This window comes from Lemur catta, chromosome 17 (genome assembly GCF_020740605.2).
Source record: "Lemur catta isolate mLemCat1 chromosome 17, mLemCat1.pri, whole genome shotgun sequence".
Taxonomy (NCBI): Eukaryota; Metazoa; Chordata; class Mammalia; order Primates; family Lemuridae; genus Lemur; species Lemur catta.
In genome coordinates, this window is record NC_059144.1 from 40,382,495 (window position 1) to 40,402,467 (window position 19,973).

The 19,973-nt window shown below is 56.1% G+C and overlaps 1 protein-coding gene across 2 annotated transcripts in view; it reads right to left on the bottom strand.

The window, feature by feature from the left end:
- Nucleotides 1-564: 564 nt before the first annotated feature.
- Nucleotides 565-19,973, bottom strand: part of PREX1 (phosphatidylinositol-3,4,5-trisphosphate dependent Rac exchange factor 1) — a 161,133-nt gene continuing 141,724 nt past the window's right edge. The window contains exons 26-40 of one of the 2 annotated variants that reach the window (XM_045529228.1): nucleotides 19,539-19,745; nucleotides 17,827-17,915; nucleotides 16,447-16,529; nucleotides 16,197-16,287; nucleotides 14,092-14,220; nucleotides 12,380-12,421; nucleotides 11,103-11,323; nucleotides 10,328-10,427; nucleotides 8,558-8,701; nucleotides 8,346-8,460; nucleotides 6,849-6,915; nucleotides 5,586-5,758; nucleotides 4,047-4,149; nucleotides 3,783-3,850; nucleotides 565-2,626 (exon numbers count right to left, since the gene is read on the bottom strand). In XM_045529228.1, the coding sequence (XP_045385184.1) occupies nucleotides 2,503-2,626; nucleotides 3,783-3,850; nucleotides 4,047-4,149; nucleotides 5,586-5,758; nucleotides 6,849-6,915; nucleotides 8,346-8,460; nucleotides 8,558-8,701; nucleotides 10,328-10,427; nucleotides 11,103-11,323; nucleotides 12,380-12,421; nucleotides 14,092-14,220; nucleotides 16,197-16,287; nucleotides 16,447-16,529; nucleotides 17,827-17,915; nucleotides 19,539-19,745 (1,756 nt within the window). In that variant the 3' untranslated portion in view covers nucleotides 565-2,502. The remainder of the gene's footprint in view (nucleotides 2,627-3,782; nucleotides 3,851-4,046; nucleotides 4,150-5,585; nucleotides 5,759-6,848; nucleotides 6,916-8,345; nucleotides 8,461-8,557; nucleotides 8,702-10,327; nucleotides 10,428-11,102; nucleotides 11,324-12,379; nucleotides 12,422-14,091; nucleotides 14,221-16,196; nucleotides 16,288-16,446; nucleotides 16,530-17,826; nucleotides 17,916-19,538; nucleotides 19,746-19,973) is intronic. The other variant, XM_045529229.1, reaches the window with a different exon arrangement.

Here is a 19,973-nt window from a genome sequence, read left to right on the forward strand (position 1 = left end):
TTGGCCCATTTACGGCCAGCGTGAGTTCTGATTGGCCAGTACCCAAGACCAACCTCGCGTTGGGTATTTTGAATTTCATTCCTGCCCAGCCCCCGTGGGCCCTGCAGGTTGCCACGGAGGACAACCGGGTGGCATCCCTTGGACCTACCCTGACCCTTTGGCACATGTAAGACACCAGAGAGGAAACAGGGAATTCCTGGAAAAATAGCAGTCACATTTCCCCCCATCGTGATGAAACGGGAGCTCAGAATCCCAAACCGAGTTGAACTGCAACCCAAAGCCCGTCATCTCCCCGGTACGCCTGAGTCGCAGACCGGCCGCGCGGTCCCGGCTCGTTCTCACCAATCCCTGCCGGGGAAGCTGTAGTGTCCCCAGTATCGAGGGGGAAACTGAGGCACAGAGTGGCAACATCTGTGGCTTCGGGGTCGCTGGTTCAAGGATACTCACAGCAGAGACCAGACTGCGCTCCTGGAGGCTCCCGAAGCACGAGTTCTTCCCGCCGGCTGCCCCCGGCCACCCCCACCCCACGCCGCCCACCGCAGATCAAGCAGGTCGCAACCTCACTTTTGTATTATAAACTGACTTTTAATAACAATAAAAAAATCTATCATGAATTTAACGAGAAGACTCTGTACATTTTAAAGTAAACCAGTGCACGATGCCCTGGCCCTAGGGGCCCTTCTCCGTTTTCCACAACAGGCTAAAGCGGGTCCTCGTTTGTATCTGCCACAAGATACAGCGTCAAGGCCACCGCTTACTATCCTGTGCAGCGGCAAGAGAGGGAAGGTGGCCCCTGGGGGCGGAGGTGGCCAAGATGCTGGTGGAGCTTCAAGCCCCTTGGCCTCAAGGGCAGCAGGAACCCCACGCCCCATCTCACCCACCAGACCAAACAGTCCCTCCCTTCCTCCTCAGCGAGGACATTTCCCCGCAGGCCTACAGAAGCTGCGGGGTCCCTGTGTAGGTCCTTCCTCCCACAAGGTGGGCAGGGTGGCTTCCTGCTCTCTGGCTGGCCGAGAAGTCCCAAATGCCCTGCTCTGAGAAGCTAACCTCAAAAAATAAATTACAGAAGCCACCACCAGCATGTCCCAGCGGCCCTTCTACCTGTGTGAGATGCATCGCTGGTGTGGTTCAATCCCTCCAGCCCCACCCTGGCCACCTCTCAGACCCCTGCCGCCGGGCATTCAGAGAACGAAGTCCTAACACTGACCAGCGGCTAGAGAACTGAGGGTGGGCGGGAACAGGAATCACAATCGATGCCTGTAACACCTTATGACCCTACTATTAAAAAAGAAGAAATACTGACATTTTTAAAATTTTCAATAATTTAGTTTTTCTTTTTTTCTTTTTTTTTTAGTAGAACTGGGAAAAGTTGTCAATGCTACCTTATGTTGGTCCCTGTTAGACAATATACCTTTCTTTGAAATTTAAAATGTCAAATATATAATCACACAACTTTAGAAAAAAAAAAAAATCTGGACAACACCAACAACAAAAAATCCCCAAATAAACCAGAGATTTCACGCCATATAAATAAAAGTCGGAGCAAATCTCGTGCCCAGGGCTGATGGCTCAAAGTCCAGTGGCCATGATGTGAGAAGCTGGTGTGGCCTTCAGGGGTCCTCGTGGCGGCAGGTGTGGGGCCGTCTCCATCTCTCCTGGCAGAGGCCTGGCTCTTCCGGGTCCACCAGGCAGGTTAGTACAGGGTTAGGGGTGACTCTGGAAGCTACGGGCAGGAGGAGGAGACACGTGTGGTCTCCTGGAATGTGGATTAGAAGGAACCAGGGGCTTCAAAAGTGCAGGCTGAGCCATCCCGATGGGGCTGGGTCTGTGGGCTTCCAGCTGTGGCACCCCAAGACTTTCCCGTGTCCTGGGGACTTGGAGGCAGGGGCCCAGGCCCTGGTGGCCCCATCAGCCTGTGGGTCTCCGGCACCCCTCTGGCTTCTGGCAGAAGGTGGAGCATGTGGCAGTCCAGGGCTGATCAGCCAGTTCGTCGAAGAGCGGGGGCCCAGGCTTGTCCTCGAGGGAGGCAGTGGAGGAATCTGGACAGATCCCAGAGCAGGTGGCAGCGATGCCTCGGGCCGTCTCTGGGAAGGCCGGCACTGTCCCGTGTCCTCCCCAATCCCAGCTCCAGAGGACACAGCCCAGCATGGGGCACCTGGGTGTTCAAAGGTCTCCGTCCACCGGCGGCTGGCAGAGGCGGTAGAGGCTGGTGGGCAGAGGCAAAGCATGTGAGCCGTGGCCTGGGCAGGCCGCAGCCTACTAGCGTTATTATTTCCATTTCTACGTGGACACGTAATGCATGCCCAGAAATCAAACCTCCACAGGGATAAGAAGATGCAGGGTGAAAAATATTTATGCTTCCCATGTCCCTCCCCACGGCCAGCCTCTGCCCTCCCTAAGACTGGCGAGGCGTTTACAAATGAAGACATGTCTGCACGTGCACATGCGTGTGTTCAGGTGTGTGTGCGGGCGGGAGCACTTTTCCACACTAGTAGTGGCCAGCTAGACACCGCACTCTGCCCCTCCCGTTTTTCCACTGAATCCGTCCTGGGGACCTCTGCGTGCAGCACACGGGGCTGCGCTGGGACGACACCGGGCTTTATCTCTGAGCAAGATGGGGCCACTGCTGGGTTTCAAGCAGGAGAAGCAATCGGGTCAGCCGTGGGAAGAGTGATGGTTTGGAGGCAGGGGGGACAAACAGGAGGCTGCCTTGGTGACAGGGGCAAGCAGAGGCACAACGCGGCTCTGTGGTTAGAGTTCGGCCTCCAGGCCAAGACTGCCTGGGTTCAGAATCCCAGCTCTGCTGTTTACTAGCTGTGTGACCTAGGACAAGATACCTAACCTCTCTGTGCCTCAGTGTCGCCAACTGCTCACAGGGTGGTTACTTGGATTAAATGAGTGCACAGAGGGGAAGAGACTGGAGCGGTGCTGGGAGCAGTGTAAATGCCACGAGAGTGCGGAGGAGAGCCACACGCTCCACTGGCGAGTCTGTGCGGGCCCCAGCGTCACACCAAGGGCAACGCCCTGGTCTTGACAACATGCTGTGATCACACATGACACTGTCACCGGGGAAGCTGCCTGAAGGGTACAGGGGGCACTATCTGTACCATTTTTACAATTTTGTGTGAGTCAAATTATTTCAAAATAAAAAGTTATTTAAACCTTGTGGGAGATGTTGGTGGCAAACTAGGGCAGTGGGGAGGGAGAGAGGAGACAGACTACAATGAGTTAATGGTCCTGAAGGGGCTGCTCGTGGCACCAAAAGGAGAATTTAAAACAACTCGGAGAGATGGTGGGGCAGGAGGATGGGGGAGCGGACTTCTCGTTCTAAAGACTAAGAATGGAGATGTTACCGCAAATCCCTCATCTCAGACGGGGCCAGGCTTCTTTATAAATGGCTAAAAGGCTGAGGCTGATCAGTTAAAATCAGAGCCTTCTTCATTTTGCCTAAGGTGAAAGGTTGCCACTCAGGGCTCAGGAGGCTCAGGGCTGGGAGGGCACAGGCTGGGGGACAAGTGGAGGGGCAAACTCCACCCCCGCATGGCGCACTTGGGGACCTCACCTCATCTTCCCAGCCGGGTGGGAGCTCCTTTGGGAGCTGACAGATGGAGTTATATTTGTCGTTCCCCAAAGGGGGGTCCCCGTCAATGAGAGGGGAAGCCCCATCTGAGCACCAGAGGGTCTGCCCAGAGTGAGGCCGGGAGTTTGATGCCAAACCCGGGCCCTGGTCCTGGCCTTCTGGGAGGGGAGGGGAGGGGACGATGCACAGGGCAGCCACTCACCGAGGGGCGCCTTGCGGCATCTGATCCTTGACTCGCAGGTTTTTGGCCAGAATTTCCACCCTGGGGCCCTGGAATGAAGGAACCATCAGACCTGGGACCCCAGCAAGGCGTCCAGGGCAAGGGAGGAAGCTGGGGGAAGGGGGATGCATAAATGGGAAGCCCCAGAAGCTGAAATCCACGGTCCCCTCCAGACGGGGAGAAGGTCCAGGTCTGGGGCTGAGAGCCACGGTCCCCTCGGGCCAGGACGTGGACGGGCCGCCTCACCTGCTTGCGCATGATGTCCGTGGCCTGCATGATGCACTTGGGCAGCAGCCCGTGGCTCCGCGCCAAGACGGCCGCCTGCTCCAGGGAGACGCTCAGGGTGCTCCTGCGGCGGGGCCACAGTGGGAGAGACGTGTTGGGGGCGACTTCCTGCCCCTCCACGGCCTCCGGGACCCACCTGATCACATGGCCTCATCTCCTCCAGCGGCCCCCAGACAGCGAACAGCCCTCCTCTCCCCAGGTGGCCGCTGGACCAGCTCCCTCAGCCCTCAGCCCCTCCCCTCCTCCTCGCTCCTCCCTCTTTCTCCTCCTCCTCCTCCAGGAGGCCACCACTGCCTCCCTGTCTGACCCGTCATACACAGAGCCACCCGGAGGGGACTTTGCTGAGTTCTCTGTGACTTTCCCAGTGCCTGGTTCAGGGGAGGACCCAGTACACATCTGCCGAGTGAGTGATCGGGGAGATTTCCCGGAAGCCTCACGACTTGGCAGCAGGGTTTGAGATGGACACGATGGACACCTGGGTTCATCCCTCACTGGGTCCCTGAACTGTTCTAGAACACGGCTCTGTAGCCAGACCCCCTGGATTCAACTCCCCTCCTTCCACGTAATTACTCTGTGACCCCGGAAAGATGCGTTAGTCTCAGTTTCCCTAACTATAAAACAGGGACCATAATAGTGCACGGTTGACATCGTGGGTCAGGACATCAGCAGCAGCACCCCCCCCACCCCCTCCCCAGTTGTGACAACCAAAAATGTCTCCAGACATTGCCAAATGTCCCTGGGGAGCAAAATCGTCCTGGCTGAGAATCCCTAAAACAGGCCCTACTGCACCGGCTTGCTGAAGGAGGAAAAGGGCTGATCTGCATGGGACATAACGACGGAACCCGGGCATGGTGAGCACCGCGCTGAGATGTCTACTCAGCAAATGTTTCCCGAGCACCTGCCCTGTGCCAGGCCCTGCGCTGGGTGCGGGAGACAGCAGAGAGCCGGCCAGGTCCCTGCCCTCCCAGAGCCCTCCCTGCACTGGGGCGGCGGGGGGTGCGGAGAACAAACCAACCCCCAAATGTAGGACGTGCGTGGGTGGTGGCGGCTGTGAGGAAGGAGAGTGGGGAGGGTGCGGGTGGGCAGGGGGTGCAGGTTCAGATAGGGAGGTCAGGGAAGGCCTCACAGAGGCGACATCTTGCTCCCTGGACAAGCAGTGGGGGCAAAGGACAGAGGTAGGAGCGTGTCCAGTGAGGCCCGGAGGCCAGTTCTGCCTCATAAAGACGAGCAATTGTTACTGTCCGTGTTGAACGAAGGTTCCGGCAGAACCGCCTGCGCAACTCTGCCATTACACTAACAGCGGACTCAGAGCAGCAGGCAGCTCCGCAGCCCTCCTGGGCCACCTGCCACTGCTGGCCCATTTCACAGGCAGACAAACTGAGATCCAGAGAGAGCCGAAGCCTTGTCTGGGCTAACAGGCAGTGGCAGAACCAGGATTCGAACCCAGCCATCTGCCTCCTTGCTCTGGGCCCCCCAAACCACCCCATGCCCTTGGCTCACCTCTGCATGCCTGTGCCGCACATGGCGATCTGGCAAGCCCCCAGGCGGTAGCAGAGCTCCGAGGAGATGGGGATGAGGCCGGCGCCCAAGCTCCCCCCAGCCCCAGGCTTGGGGTGGACGAAGGACTTCATGAGGCGGCAGAGCTCGTCCAGGGCGTTGATGGGGCGTATCAGCTGCAAAGTTACAACACACGCTGGAGCGTCGGGGGTGCCTGATAGCCCCCTCCCGCCCTTCCTCCCCCATCGCCTCCTGCTAGTCCAGCTCTCTTACTGCAGCTGCCTCCCAGCTCACCTCCCTGGGGTTTACAATCCAATCCAGCCTTCTCCAAACCCTGCTCAAGAACCACCTGTGGCTCCCGACTGCCCTACAAGCTGGCATTCAGTGTTCACTATATATTTCAGATCTAACCTTACAACCTAATTCTCTTCCCCTGCCCAGCGTGTCCCCGACTAAGCCTAAACAAAGTACCCTCTCCTGTCCTCTCAAACCCATCATGGCCAGCTCAAGCGGCCCCTCCCCAAGAAGAGCCTTCCTCTGCCTGCAGTTTTCCTCATCCACTCACACGGAGGTACAAATGGCGGTTCACTAACTTTCTGTGCCATGGTGATGTTCTGCCAGCCGGTCTCAAAACTTCCAAGGGGCTGTGCCCGCCACTTCTCCCAGAGCCCCTAGCCCCAAGACCAGCAGCCCAAAACCATCATCAGATTCAGGACTGAGCCTGGGAAACCAGGAGCCGAGAGCCGCATCTGGGTGTGGAGCCGGGAGCTCGAGCCACAGACAAGCCGGCGGGAGGCCCTGAAGGGCAGCTGCTCCCGGCTCAGGCCACGTGGACACTGGGACCGTGGGCCCAGACAGCCAGCGCTCTCCGTTCCCCAAGCAAAGCTGGAAGCCTCCATTTTTATGGGAAATCTTTTGGTTTCTCAATGTTGGCAACAAATTCGAAACAAAGAAAATCAACACTGCACACGCCACATCTGGTGCGGGGTCCACTACTTTGCCCTGTGTGGGCTCCAGCCTCAGAGAAATGCTGTGATTAACACGGGGTGGAAGCGGCACAGGTGAGCGGGTGCAGCGAAAACAAATCATCCTGGAATTCTGAGAAGAGGAGGGAACTATCCCAGAAGACTTCCTGGAGGAGGGACTGCAGGGGCCTCGGGGGCTTCTAGGCCAGGATTCTGGCTGGGGCTGTTGGCCGAGTCCTGACCCGAGAGCCCCCACCCTGCCCAAGCTTCCTGGGCTGGAGAGAGGGTACCGAGGGCACACCTGGTCTATCTTCACCGCCGTGGTGCTGGCATCCGTGGGCAGGTTAGACCGTTCCAGGTAAAACGCCCTGCGAGAGAAAGATGGGGCTAAGAGTGGGGCCCTGCACCGCCCCTCCTCTCCCTGCCCTCGCCTGGGCAACAACTCCCGCATGGGGCCTCCCAGAGGGAAATCCCCAACAGCGCCCTGCAGGCTGTCCACACCCACAGGAAACTGCTCCTCCAACAGCCCCGAGGGGGAAAGCAAGAGGGGCCTCCCGGGCACTCCTCAGATGCTCCCTGTCCCTAACTGTCCCCCTCCATCCCCAGCCCCTCCCTCGCAATCGTCCTGCCTCAGTTCTCTTCTTACGCCTCTCAGCGCTTGGCACTTTGGGTGCTCTGTGTTTACTGGTTTATTGTTCACCTCCCCTTCTAGAACAGGGCTCGGCAAACTTTTTCTGTAAAGGGCCAAACAGTAAATATTTCAGGCTTTATGAACTGGAGTGTCTCTATGGCAACACTGTTCAACTCTGCTGTCACAGCACAAAAGCAGCCACAGATGACACCTAAACATGGCTGCATGCGAATAAAACTTTATTTAGAAAATAGGGGAGGGCCAGATGTTGCCAAGCCCTGCTCTAGAATACCTGCCCCCTGAAGAACAGGACTTTGTTCTGCTCTCTGCGGCGTCCCCAGCAAGTGCCAAGAACAGGGCCTGGTCCACAGAAGGTCTCAATTAACATGTGCTGAATGAACGCAGGGATGAATGAATGATCACAGAGGCGTTATTTAAAATATTCTACGTATGGCACAGAAGAGATGGAGAGTATTGATCAATCCAAACAGATGCCGGTTTTTAAATAACTGGGCTGGATGTTTTCTCTGGCAAATGAATGAAAGCATCTTTCTCCCATTTCCGAATGGCAGAATCTCGCCCCAGGAGGATGAAGGCCTCGCCCACGCCTCGCCTCCCAGCTCCTGGTTCTCAGCCTGCCTTTGTGGCAGGGGAGGTGGTGAGGCAGAAGCGGGAAGGGCGAGGGTGGCCGCAGCGGGAGCTGCAGAGCCCACAGCTCTCTCCCTGGACCTGTGCGGCCTCCCGGCGAGGCCCGGCCCTGCCCTCTCTGCCGCTCTCTGGGGGTGGGTTCTCCTGAGCACAGCCAGGGCCCACACCCCTCACTCCCAGGCCCAAGGATCCCAGGGCCCCAGTGCCAGCTCCCACCCCCACACAGAATGGCACGGGCGGCTCCCTCCGCTGGAAGGACCCACTTTGAAGCTCAGCCACTGCCTGGCTGTACAAGCTTGGACATGCTGTGAATGCTCTCTGGGCCTCAGTTTCCTCATCTGTCAAGTGGGTTAGAGTGGCCTACCATGCAGACTGCTGTGAGAACCTCACGCAGGCACTTGAGAAATGGCATCTGGCTCACTCCCCACGCCGGGCACCCGTCTGGCACCTTATACGCTAACCCCATGTCCTGTGGAGGTTTCCTGACTCCCACCCCCCCGGTAGACCCTAGGCAGATACCTGAGTTTGCGGTAATACTGCTGCACTTTCTCCAGGGACTGCGAGTTGATCTCCTGCTGCAAATCTTCCCCAGCCTGGCTGCCTAGAGGAGGTGGCCCCTCCACATTCTCCAAGGCTGTGAGGGAGATGCAGGGGGGAAGGTGGTCGGGCCCTGGGGTGCTTGGTGGCCTTGGCCCGGCCCCCACGGCCCCGCCCAGGTGCCCAAAGCCCACCTTTCGTGAAGAGCACCGTGTGCAGCCTCAGGCTGGCCCCGCCCTCCAGGCGGGAGGGCAACTTGGAGAAGTGGTAGCTGTCGAGGTGGAAGATGACCTTCAGCGCCTGCCGGCAGCCCTCAATGTGGTAGAAGATGTTGGCGTCTGTGGGAAGGCAAGTGCGGGGCAGGGGGCTCACCACTGAGGCCGGGCAGGGGTCCTGGCACAGCCAGAACAGCTCAGGACCCCCTGCCCCTGCTCCGGAGCGGCATCCTGGGGCCTCCCTGTTGTCCCCAGCCCAGAGGTAGCCTCAGACCTCCCTGCCCGCCCACCCTCCAGGGTAGCCTCAGACAGGCCTGCCCTCCCACACTCTGACGCCCCCCGTTGCCTACTCCAACAGCTGCTGGTCTCCACTGCTGAGTTCTCGCACCTGATGCCACCTCTGCCCGGCTGGGGAGGCTGCAGCGCTCGTCTTCAGAGCGTCCCCCGTGCTCCTTCCCCCCCGCCCCGCCTGGAAGCCCAGGGCACCTCCCTGGCCAAAGCTGCCCTCAAACAAGGCCTGCATCTTACACCCACGGGGAAGAGCTCAGGGCAGGGGTGGCAAACGGCTCTCAAACCCGCCCTGCACCGTGGCAGGCGGCACCCACTGACCAAGCTCTGCCTGAGCCCAGCTCAGCCGAGATAGCAGCCACTGCCGGTCAGTTCAAACGGGTACCCGAAAAGAAACCTGCTGACTTTCTAGACTAGACCATGCATTGTCAGCAGGAGTGATACTGCCCCCAAGGAGACAAAGATTGGTTCTTGGGAGAGAGGGAAAAAAACCCTATTCTTTTAATGTATAAGCACAGGTACACAGATGAGCAGATATACAGTAATAAAATTTCACGGGGGCGCAGCAATTAGGAAAAACTGGACTAAAAAGGCTTTCTATGAAATGAAAAAGATTGAGAAACACTAATCCACAGCAGTGGTTCTTAAACTGCTGTGCTTCAGAAGCACCTGGAGGGCCTGTCAACTCCAGGGTTTCTGACGCCCAGGCCTGGGCGGGGCCTGAGAGTTCTCTCTAACAAGTGCCCGGCGACTGCTAGTGCAGGGGCCGCACGCAGGAACCCTGCTCTGGAACAAACCCCACTGGTGCTCACCCTGCTGCCCATCCAAGTCCCCTGGAAATCTGTCCTCATGCCCCCCCACCCACCCAGGCCGCCCCACCCTCCCACCCAGGCTGCCCCACAAACTGACCAGAATCACTCGGGACGGGGACACTGGTAGCTCTGAAAAGCCCCCCATGTGATTCCGGTGTGCACCCGGGGCTGAGACCGTGAGCTCTGGGAGGGCAGGGACCACAGCCGAATTTCTCTCCTGACACATACTACATGCTCATAGTTACGGGTGTGTACACAGAAGGATGGGCGGGTAGGTGCATGGATGAAAGGGTGGGCGGTGGAAGGATGGGTAGAAGGAAGAGTCTTAATTACTGTATAAACCCTTAAAGAATCTTAACAAGTTTTCACCCTGAAAGACGTCTCTAGAGTAGAATTTTAATAGGAATCGGGCACTGCTTGTCATTCTTAATTAAAAGCTATTAGAGACAGCTGGGCCTCTTTTTTTTCCATGTGTGCCCAAAATTCAGCTTTGAGACTCATGTTGTGGGCATGAGGTTTGGCAGCGCTGGGTGCCAGGCCAACCCTGGGGCGCTGGCCTGGAGGCAGGGGAAGGACAGGCTGACCCCAGAGCAGTCCCTGTTACCCCAGAACCCCAACTCCCATGGTGGCGGTGGGAAGAATCACTCACTGGCCACGTAGTTCTCATCCAGCTGCTTAAAGGAGAAGGTGACGTTGTCTAGCTCCGACAGGGTCACCCAGATGTCCTCCAGCATGGTCCGCTCCTCCTTCTGCAGGAAGACGACGGGGTGGAGGAGTCTCAGGTGCCACCCCTGCCCTAAGGTTTCACTTCGAGATGCTGGGCTTCAGTTCTAGTCAACACACCAGACTGGGGACTGCCAGGTGCCATCGTGCGAGTCCCCAGCACCCCCCATCTAAGAGCAAAGTGGAGCCTTCCAGGAACCGGGCGAGAGCGGGTCTCCCGCCAGGCAGGCGCCGTGTGCAGCCGCCGCCAGCAGGGGGCGCTCCAGGCCCGCACGTCCCCGTAGCCCACAGGTGGGGCTTCCAGAACGGCCTCAGATGGCACCAGGGACACGCGGGGCCGTGTAGGATGCTGAGCAGCATCCCTGGCCTCTACCCCCCACACCTCAGTTGTCACAACCAAAAATGACTCCAGACATTTTCCAAGAGTCCCCCAGGGGATAAAAACTGTCCTTGGTTGAGAACCGCTAGTCTGGACCATTTATTTCACTTGTTTGCTCATGTTGTCGCCTCCCGCTAGGATACCAGCTCCCTGCGCACAGGGACGCGGGCTGTTCACTGCAGGCTCCCCGGTGCCCGCAGAGCGGCACACAGTAGGTGCTCGACAAACAGCCTCGGCAGGACCAAGGACCGGCGAGCCTGCGGGGCGGCACCGGCGGGTGGGCCAGCAGCAGGGTCCCGGCCCTCGCGCCCGCCCCACTCACCACAGTGGCCGGCGAGAGCAGGGACTGCCAGTGCAGCAGGACGCCCGTGGCCGCCACCTGCTCCAGCCACTTGCGGCTGGCGTCGCGGCTGCTCTCCTCGTACTCGCCGTTGTTGTTGTAGCGGTAGCTGAGGGCCGCCAGCAGCTGCTCGGAGAAGGTGCACACGGCGGCCACCAGGGCCTGGCAGAAGACGGCGTCCCTGCGCAGCTGCAGCTCCGTGTCTGGGGGCAGAGGGGGCCTCAGTGGCGGGGTGCTCCTGTGCCATCCGCCTGCACCCCAAACCCTGGGCCCAGGACTCCCCGTGGGGCCCCCACCAGGGGCTAATTTGAGGCCAAAAATTAATCCCTGCTGCCAAAAGCCAATTCCGCAAAAATCAGTCCTCCTAAAGCCAGCCCATCTGCCAAAGAGCTCACTTCTCTCAGTGACCCACCTGCCTGCTGAAAAACAACTCGCGATTTTCCCTAAGGCTTTCCCAAAACCCTGTATCCTCAGCTGTTTCTCCACGTGTTACGGGATTTCTTGGCCTTGGCCAGTTGTACACCAGTGATGATGCTAAGCTCTTCTGCCAAGCTCCACGTTTTAAGAAATGCAGTTTACCATTCTGTCTGTTTTTGGAAACTAGGCTTTCCTCCTGCCCCCCGCGCCCCCCCCCCCCCCCCCCCGCCTCTTCCCTTGCCCCTGGTCCTTGACCTTGGGCAGAAATGGTCTGCAGAAATGGCCAATTTCAGGCAATTGGTCTTTCAGGGTCTCAACCTTCGGAAGGAATTATTTTCAACAATTGGCTGCTGGCCAACAGGGTTTTAGTGACCAATTTTGACCTAGATCCTATTGTAGCTCCCTCTTGAGAATTTCTAGAAAGAAAGGGGAACAGAGAAGGTCTCTAAGATGCCCCAGCCCACCTTCCCCCGTTCCTCTTCCCCATCTGCTGGGTGGGAAGTCTCCAGGCCGGGGCTGAGGGTTCTAATGGCAAAGAGCCTCTCTGTCCCATGTCCTTGTCAGCATCCACCCAAGCCTGGAAGGTGGATGGGGCTCCTGGCTCCAGGGCCCTGGGACCTGCCCACTGGACACAAGAGGAAGAAGCAAGGTTCAAGTAGATCTTGGAGGGGCTACAGGCCAAAGTGTTGTTCCCCAAGTCCAGGCCCTCACAGACCAGGGACAGTCAACCTTGGCCGGCAAAAGAGGCCTCCCCCCGGGCTGTGGCCAGGAGCACCCACTGCCAGGACGGCCTCTCCTGGACACACCTGGGTGTGCACCACACATGCCTCCAAAGCCCTCACCTGTGCATTTCAGCAAGGCCAAGAGTAGCTGGTTCTTCCCATCTGAAAGGAGAAGGGGCAGAGACAGGTGGATGGGCCAAGAGGAGTTAACAGAAGTGAGAGCAGAGCTGCCCCCAGCCCAGGTGCTGTGACCCCTTCATGACGAAGCCCTAGGTAGGGAAGTCGTGCTCAAGAAGCTTTTACTGAACGTTGAGTGAACTCCTGGAACCCTGCACATCCAGGGAATGGAACCCCAGCAGTTGGCATTATCTGCCCCCCCACACACAGCAGAGACTAAACCAGCCCTTTAACCCCTAGGCCATAGCCCCTGCCCTATGCCCTGTACACACGTGTGGACACACGCTCACATGCATACACATACAGGTACACGTGCATTCAGACACATGCACACACATGTCAGCAGACACCCACACATGCAGGCACACCACAATCATACGTAGCCTCACATATGTGTGCACATTCTAGACAGTCGCAGCCCTACACGTGGAGAAAAAGCTCATGTCTTCCAGAGAAAGGCTTAGTTAGCATCCTCGTCTCTTTCCTTCAAAAAGATGCTCTTGGGCCCAGAAAGGGCTTAGAAGAAAAATCTGAAAGGCCTTTGAATTTAGGCTCTCAAGGTACTTTCTTCCCTAGAGAGGCACGTAAGACTCAGGGCTGGGTGTGCTGATGACGACAGCTGCTGAGCCTACATTGTGAGGACCCACTGTGCCCAAGCAGTGAACTAAGTGCTCGATCAGTACTGACTCATTTAATCCTCACGACAACATGGGAGGGAGGTAGCCCTGTGAGCCCATTTTACATGTGAATAAACTAAGGTCCAGGGAAGTCAAGGAACTTGCCAGGGTCACACAACCAATAGGTGGGCGGGCTGGGATTCAAGCCCTGGTGATCTGGCTCCAGAGTCCACACTCTCAACTAATTACAGTTGGGGAAAACAGGCCAGCTCAGGTCAGCAGAACCTTGCAACTCAGAGGCCACTGTCCCCTGGGGGAACGGCCAGAGTACTTGCACTTGCCGTCTTGGTCAAAGGTTCCCCTGGCCTGGATCCTTCTAACGCGGGAGTCTCAGACTCAGACGCCAGCAAGGACCAGGCAGGTGACGTCGGAAGCACGGAGCACACTCCAGGCCGTGGGGAGCACGGAAGACTGCGGGGGATCGGAAAGCACCGCCCAGCTGACGAGCGCAGCCGCCACCCATCGCCAGCAGAGTGGCGATACGGGACTGTGGGCCTGGCATCACCAGGTCTTCCGGTTGGCCAAAGTAGCCAGAAATCTAGACTTTTATGTGATATCTCTCACTGTAAACTCTAGCAACAGATTCACATTTTTTAATGCTGCAGCATCAAAACCCATCTGTGGGCCCAAATGTGGTCAGTAGACTGGCCAGCTTGTGACCCTGACGATACAGAAACTGAACGAAACCTGCAGTTTGGGAAGGTGAGAAAGAACAAATTCTGCCTTTTCAGCCTCCTGACCCCATAAGGAAGCCTCAGCATGATCGGCACCCACACTCGGCAGCTCCCTGACCACATGTACACAGCCCCCGCACCCTGCGCAGGACAGACGCTCGGCTGAGAAGGGCACGGCTCCTCTTGTCCCTTCCTTGGGCATGGAGAGACACGGGGCACAGAGGGGACCCATTCCTGAGCTCTCCACATTCCACATGCAGGACCCAAGGCACAGAACCCCCACACACATCCTCCCGCCCCTGACCTTCCACGTGTCTCTGGATGTTGTCCACCAGGGTCTTGATGGAGTTGGGGAGGTTCCAGGGGTCCTCCTGGATGCTGATCTGGATCAAGCTCCGGCCACGGATCGTACACTCTTCTTTCTGTTTGAACTCTGGGGCAGGAAAGTGGCATGAGGGCCAGGGAAGGGGTGGAGGCAGCTTTGGAGAAAGGTGGCACAAAGGCCTGTGTCCCATCAGATTCCAAAGCTCACAATCCCAGGACAAGGGAGCTGGCAGGACTCCCACGTGTCATCTGGTCCATGCAAGGCAAACACGCCGTAAGTGTGTTGCTACTTCATGGCACCGCGCCCACGGCAGACACCAGTAATCAGTCTCAGGAATCCCTCCTGCTGGTCTGAGGCCGGGACTCCGCGCAGCTACACGCAAGCCAGCACAGACCCCTCAGATCCGTCACGGCATCTCTTCTCCTAAGCCTGGGTGCTGCAGCCACAGAAGGATGCTCAGGAACCACCTCCTCGTAGCCACGACCAATCGAGCCGGCACGTGAGTTGTAACCTAGTCTAACCCCTTCCCTACATGGAGGAGGAAGCCCAGGCACAGGGTGGGAAAGTGGCTTGCCCAGAGTTACACAGCTGGGTAATGACAGAGCTCAGACTGGACTCTGGCCCCGGCAGGATGATTCAAAAGCCAGGTAGACACAGGCCCCTGTTCCTTTGGCCTCGTCCCTGCTACAATGTGCCAGTTTCTGAGATAGCTGTGGTTTTAATTCCTCCAGGTTTGTCATTTCTGCTTTCTGAGGTCCATCCCTGAGAGATGATCCTAAGACAGCAGGACGGGCAGCTCAGCTAGGGGTGCCCCAACTCCTTACCACTTCCTCCTACCCTTACTTAGGGGCAACTGCCTGTCTGCATTCCCATCTCCTATACCCTGAGAGCTCCTGAGGTCAGGGCAGCGTCAGAGTCATCTCAGGGTTCCCAGTGCCCAGCACAAGGCCTGCCAAAAGCCGGTTCTTGGGAATTATTTACTGGCTGTATAGATGCATGGATGAGAAGGTGGGTGGATAGGCAGGTAGAGAGATGAGTGAATGGATGGATGGATGGAAGGATGAGTGGGTGGACAGACAAGTGGGTGGATGGATGGATGAGGGAGTGGATGGGTGGATGGATGAATGGGTGGGTCAATGGATGGATAAGTGGGTGGGTGGGAGAGTGGGTAGATATATAAATGAATGGATGGATAGATGAGGGGGTGGATGGGTGGACAGATGGATGGATGGATGGGCAGACGGTAGGTGGGCAGATAGGATGGTGGGTAAATGGGAAGAAAGGCAGGCAGAAGGACAAGAGAAATTTCAATTCTTTTTCTCTCAATCATTTCAAGAAGAAAGTCTCAATTTGGTGCTGGAAAGCCCTTAACACTTCTTTAATTCACAAATCCCTCCTTAAATAAAGAACAAAGAGTCTTTGGCAGGCAACAGTATGTAGCTGCAGTTTAATGACATTTTTTGTTGTTTCCATTGAATTTATCATTATGGTTTATCATCAATTTATGGTATGTTATTCTGGCTTTCCACATATAGTTTAATTAGGTCCTTTCAAAAATTAAATTTTTAAAAGGGAGATACTTTTTCTAAAAAAAAAAAGTTATGTCAATAATAAAACAGGCATCAAATGAGCGTGGTTAGGCTGTGAAGGAGTCAGTAGGTTCTGTGAACGTGGCTAAAGTGTGAAGGGCTCAGTGCCTGAGTCTGGCGCCCCAGGCCTTCCCCGAGTGTCACAAACAGGCAGGCCCAGAAGGGTCCAGAGACGCCCCGGGTCACCAACTTCCTCTGTAAAGAGTCAGACAGTAACCATTTTAGACTTTGCAGGGACTGTGGTCTCTGTCACATACTCTTCTTTTTTGTTTTTTACTTGTTTTCTTTTGACAACCCTTTAAAAACAACAACCACAAAACAATGCTTAGCTCAGAGCCTGGACATGGGCTGGTTTGGCCCATGGGGACAAGCCCGTAGCCATTCAGCAAAAGAGAGACAGAGCTGCGCGTGCCAGGCATCCTGCCCTGGTCCAGCGCCCTTTCCCTGTCACAGGCGGTCTCCTGTCTCCCTGGCGGAAGCGGGGGGCCTGCTCACCTTGCAAGCTGTGGTCCATGGGGAAATGCTTGGTCTCTTCGAAAGCTCTGCTCATCACTGGCCCTTTGAGGAGTGCGTTGATGGAGTCCACCTGGGCAGCAAGAGGCCCTGGGTCAGCGTGGGCCTCGTGGCCCTCCAGACTGCAGGGACCTGTGACCCACGGCTCCTGCTCCAGCCCCTGGGTCATAGGATCTCACCAGGGGTGACAGAAGGCACCAAAGGTCACACAGGGGTGGGGCAAAGGTCCTACCTGGTTAAAGAGATGCTCTAGGCAGCCATGAAGCTTGTCCTGCTTGTCCGATGGGATCCGCATGTCACAGGGCAGCTCATCCCCTGGTGGGACGGAGAAGCCACGGCCGTCAGCCATCCCTGAGCCACTCCCACCTCCTAACCTTTCCCAGGAAGGCAACGCAGCTACAGAGCTCTAAACCCACAGGGGATGCAGAGTCTGAAGATGCAGGTCCTGGCTGTGAGTCACTGGGCAAATCACCTGCCCTCTCTGAGCCTCAATTTCTTCGTCTGCAAAATGGGCAACAGGCACTGAAGCATTACAAGACTGTAAGGCACTGGCATTGTGTCCATTCTGCAAATGAGGACACTGAGAAGCAGAGAGAAGGACCTGGACCCACATCTCCCCGTGCATCGCCCAGCTGCATCCGTGAAATCGGCTGCCCCACAGGCAAGCTCCTTCCCTGAACCTCCCCAGGACCGTGTCTGCGGCTGAGTATCTTATGTGATGAAATGGTTATCTGAAGTTCAATATCTTCCACTTAAGTTTCTTTTTCTTCTGTTGAATTCAAGCATAATTAAACCTAAATTTTTTAGCACAAACTACCTCTAGAAGGCCACACAATAGTGACAGTGGCAACAGTGGTGACAGCCTGAGAACCAGGAGGCTGGAGCACAGGGCGGGAGGGAGACTTGTCACCCACCGTGCCCCTCTCGTGCCTTTTGCATTATGAAGCCTGTGGGCACATGACCTACTCAAAATGAAATTTTTTAAAAGTCTGAAGTAAACAAGACTAAAAAACAAACTTCAGGCTTTCAGTAAAAGTTTCAAGTGGAGTATGATCTAATTTATAAAACAGTATTTGTGTCTGTCCGTCCAGCCGTCCACCATCCACCCACATGCCCAGCTCATGGATGACAGCTCCACATACTCACCACGGTCATTTCTGAGGGAGGTGATGAGATTTTGATTTAGTTTTATGTACTACGTGTGAACTGTTCTGTGTTGTTTAGACTTTTGGTTTGAGCATGTGTCCTTTTCTATGGAAACCATCAGGTCACCCTGTTTAGTGATGTCAGAGCACTCATCGCAATTGCACATCATATGTGATCATACACGATCATACAGAATTGCATCATGTGTGCCTTTCTTCGTTCCACATCCATGACGTCCTCAGAGAACGCCAGCCCCATGAGGGCTGGGAGCTTTGTTCCACCCTCTGCTGTGTTCCCAGCACCCAGCACGTAATAGGTGCTCAATAAATATTTGCTGAATGAGTGGACGGAGGAAAGTACAATACCATGCAATATAATACAAAACAATGTAAACTGTAATAAGATAAAAATGAATCAGAATCTCGCCAAGGGGCCACTCCCCCCAAGCACAAGCCACTCCACTCACCAGACCCCATCTCGTCGCTGCCCAGGTAGGAGCTGTTACTTCTCACGCTGGTATAGGACAGGACCGAGTCCCGATTGCTGTTACACTCGCTGCAAAGGGGCCGAGAGAAAGGGCCAAGTCACCCTTGGCTCATACCCTCTGGTCCCAGCACAGGGAACCTACTTTCTGGAGTGTAGACAAAACCGCTGGGTCCTCAGGTGGACATCCAGCCCGGACAGGGTACCAGCACCAAAGCCACGGAAGGTTGGCCTGATTTTTCCATGTCTGAGGGTGGGGAAGCACTCCTAGGCTCTAGCACAGAAACACAGAAATGGTAGGAGGACAGTGAATCGTTTTCATTCAGGTGTCACTCTGTGCAGTGTCCCCAGTGCCTCCCCGAGCACATCAGTCCTCCTGTGGGACAGCCTTGCTCTGGACGCACATGCACCTACCACGTTTGACCACATGACTCTGTTTTCAGTCTCCCCAGCCTGGACACCTCGTCAAGATGGAGACTACGTGTGATTCGCTATGTCTCAAGAACTCAGAAGGTACAGGGACTCAAAAACCACACCCTGAAATTCTTTTTTTTTTTTTTTGAGACAGAGTCTTGCTCTGTCACCCCAGGTAGAGTGCAGTGGCCTCAGCCTAGCTCACTGCAACCTCAAAGTCCTGGGCTCAAGCAATAGTCCTGCCTCAGCCTCCCGAGTAGCTGGGACTACAGGCATGCACCACCACACCTGGCTAATTTTTCTATTTTTAGTAGAGACAGGGTCCTGCGGTTGCTCAGGCTGGTCTTGAACTCCCGACCTCAACCTCAAGTGATCCTCCCAACTTGGCCTCCCAGAGTGCTAGGATTACAGGCGTTGAGCCACCATGCCTGGCCCTGAAATCCTTTCCTTCACCTTTTTGACAATTAAAGGAAAAATCAGAGGACCCAAAAAATGTAGGAATGAAAACCCAGAGAGATGGCGAAATCTTGGACTCCAGACAAGCCCCAGTGCTAGAACGTCTTGTTACACAGACAGTGAGAGAGCTGGACATGGCGCGCCAGTCCGCCCCCTTAGGACTGAGAGGATTAACTCTGGGGGGACTGGGGTGAGGGTCTGTCTTGCTACATTTTATCAGTTCTCTTTTTTGCTCACAAACAACTGAAGCACCCCCCCTAAGATTCTACTGTGACTACAATGGTCACATGTATTAACATATATGTAACGTATATTTACTTACTATATGGTTTACTATAGGAAACTGAGTTTTAGTCTATTCAACTCACTAATTATTATAGGATCTCAGTGATCTTGTTATAATTAACCAGTCAGATCCCCTCAGAGTTAGGAGGGAAAAATCGTGCTCTTCCTCCTTGGATCACGTACAGTGTCTGTTGCAGAAACCACGTCTCACGTTGAGTTTCAAAACACGCCACAGAATCTCACCCTCTTCTTTGACAGCGTCCCGTCAGCGTGCAGGGAGTGACACCAAAGCAGAATGGAGCGTGTCGACGTGGGGCAGGCCCCAAAACGTCAGCTTTGGGGCAACGGAGCCCAAAGGGGCATTCTGGGATGTGCTTGGGTGGCTCAGATAACCTTCTGGAACCACACTGTTGGCGACAGCACCCCGATCCCACTGCATCCTGGGAAACGTCCCACTGATTCGGACTTTCCCACGGTCGGTGGCCTCAGCTGTCCCGCTGGCCATGGCAGCAACTCCGGGCTGCCCACGGCCGCACCCACCTGTAGGAGTCGCGGTAGCTCATGGTGTCGTGGCCCGAGTCCTCCTGGTCCTCCTCGGACACCTTGAAGCACACTTTCTTCATGGCCCCGTGGTCAGCCCTGTCCATCTCACTCTCGTCACTGACCAGGGGGGAGGAGGAGGCCTCCTCAGACAAGGGCGGGTCACAGGACCCCCCCGAGGTTGGCTCCGTGATGGTGGACAGCAGCCTGCAGGGAGCAAAGACCTGGAAGTCAGAGACAGCGGCCGACCCTCTGTGTCCCTTCCTCGACACTCTCGCGGTGACTGCAGGTGCACAGCACTGCCCCTCCTGGTGCGGGGGGTGTGAGACACGCAGGTTCTTACTTCACGGCCAAGCTACATGAGGCCCGGGGCACGGAACACGAGCTGGGAAACTGTCTCTAAGGGCCCTGACAGCAAGCCTTTCCAGGTCGTGC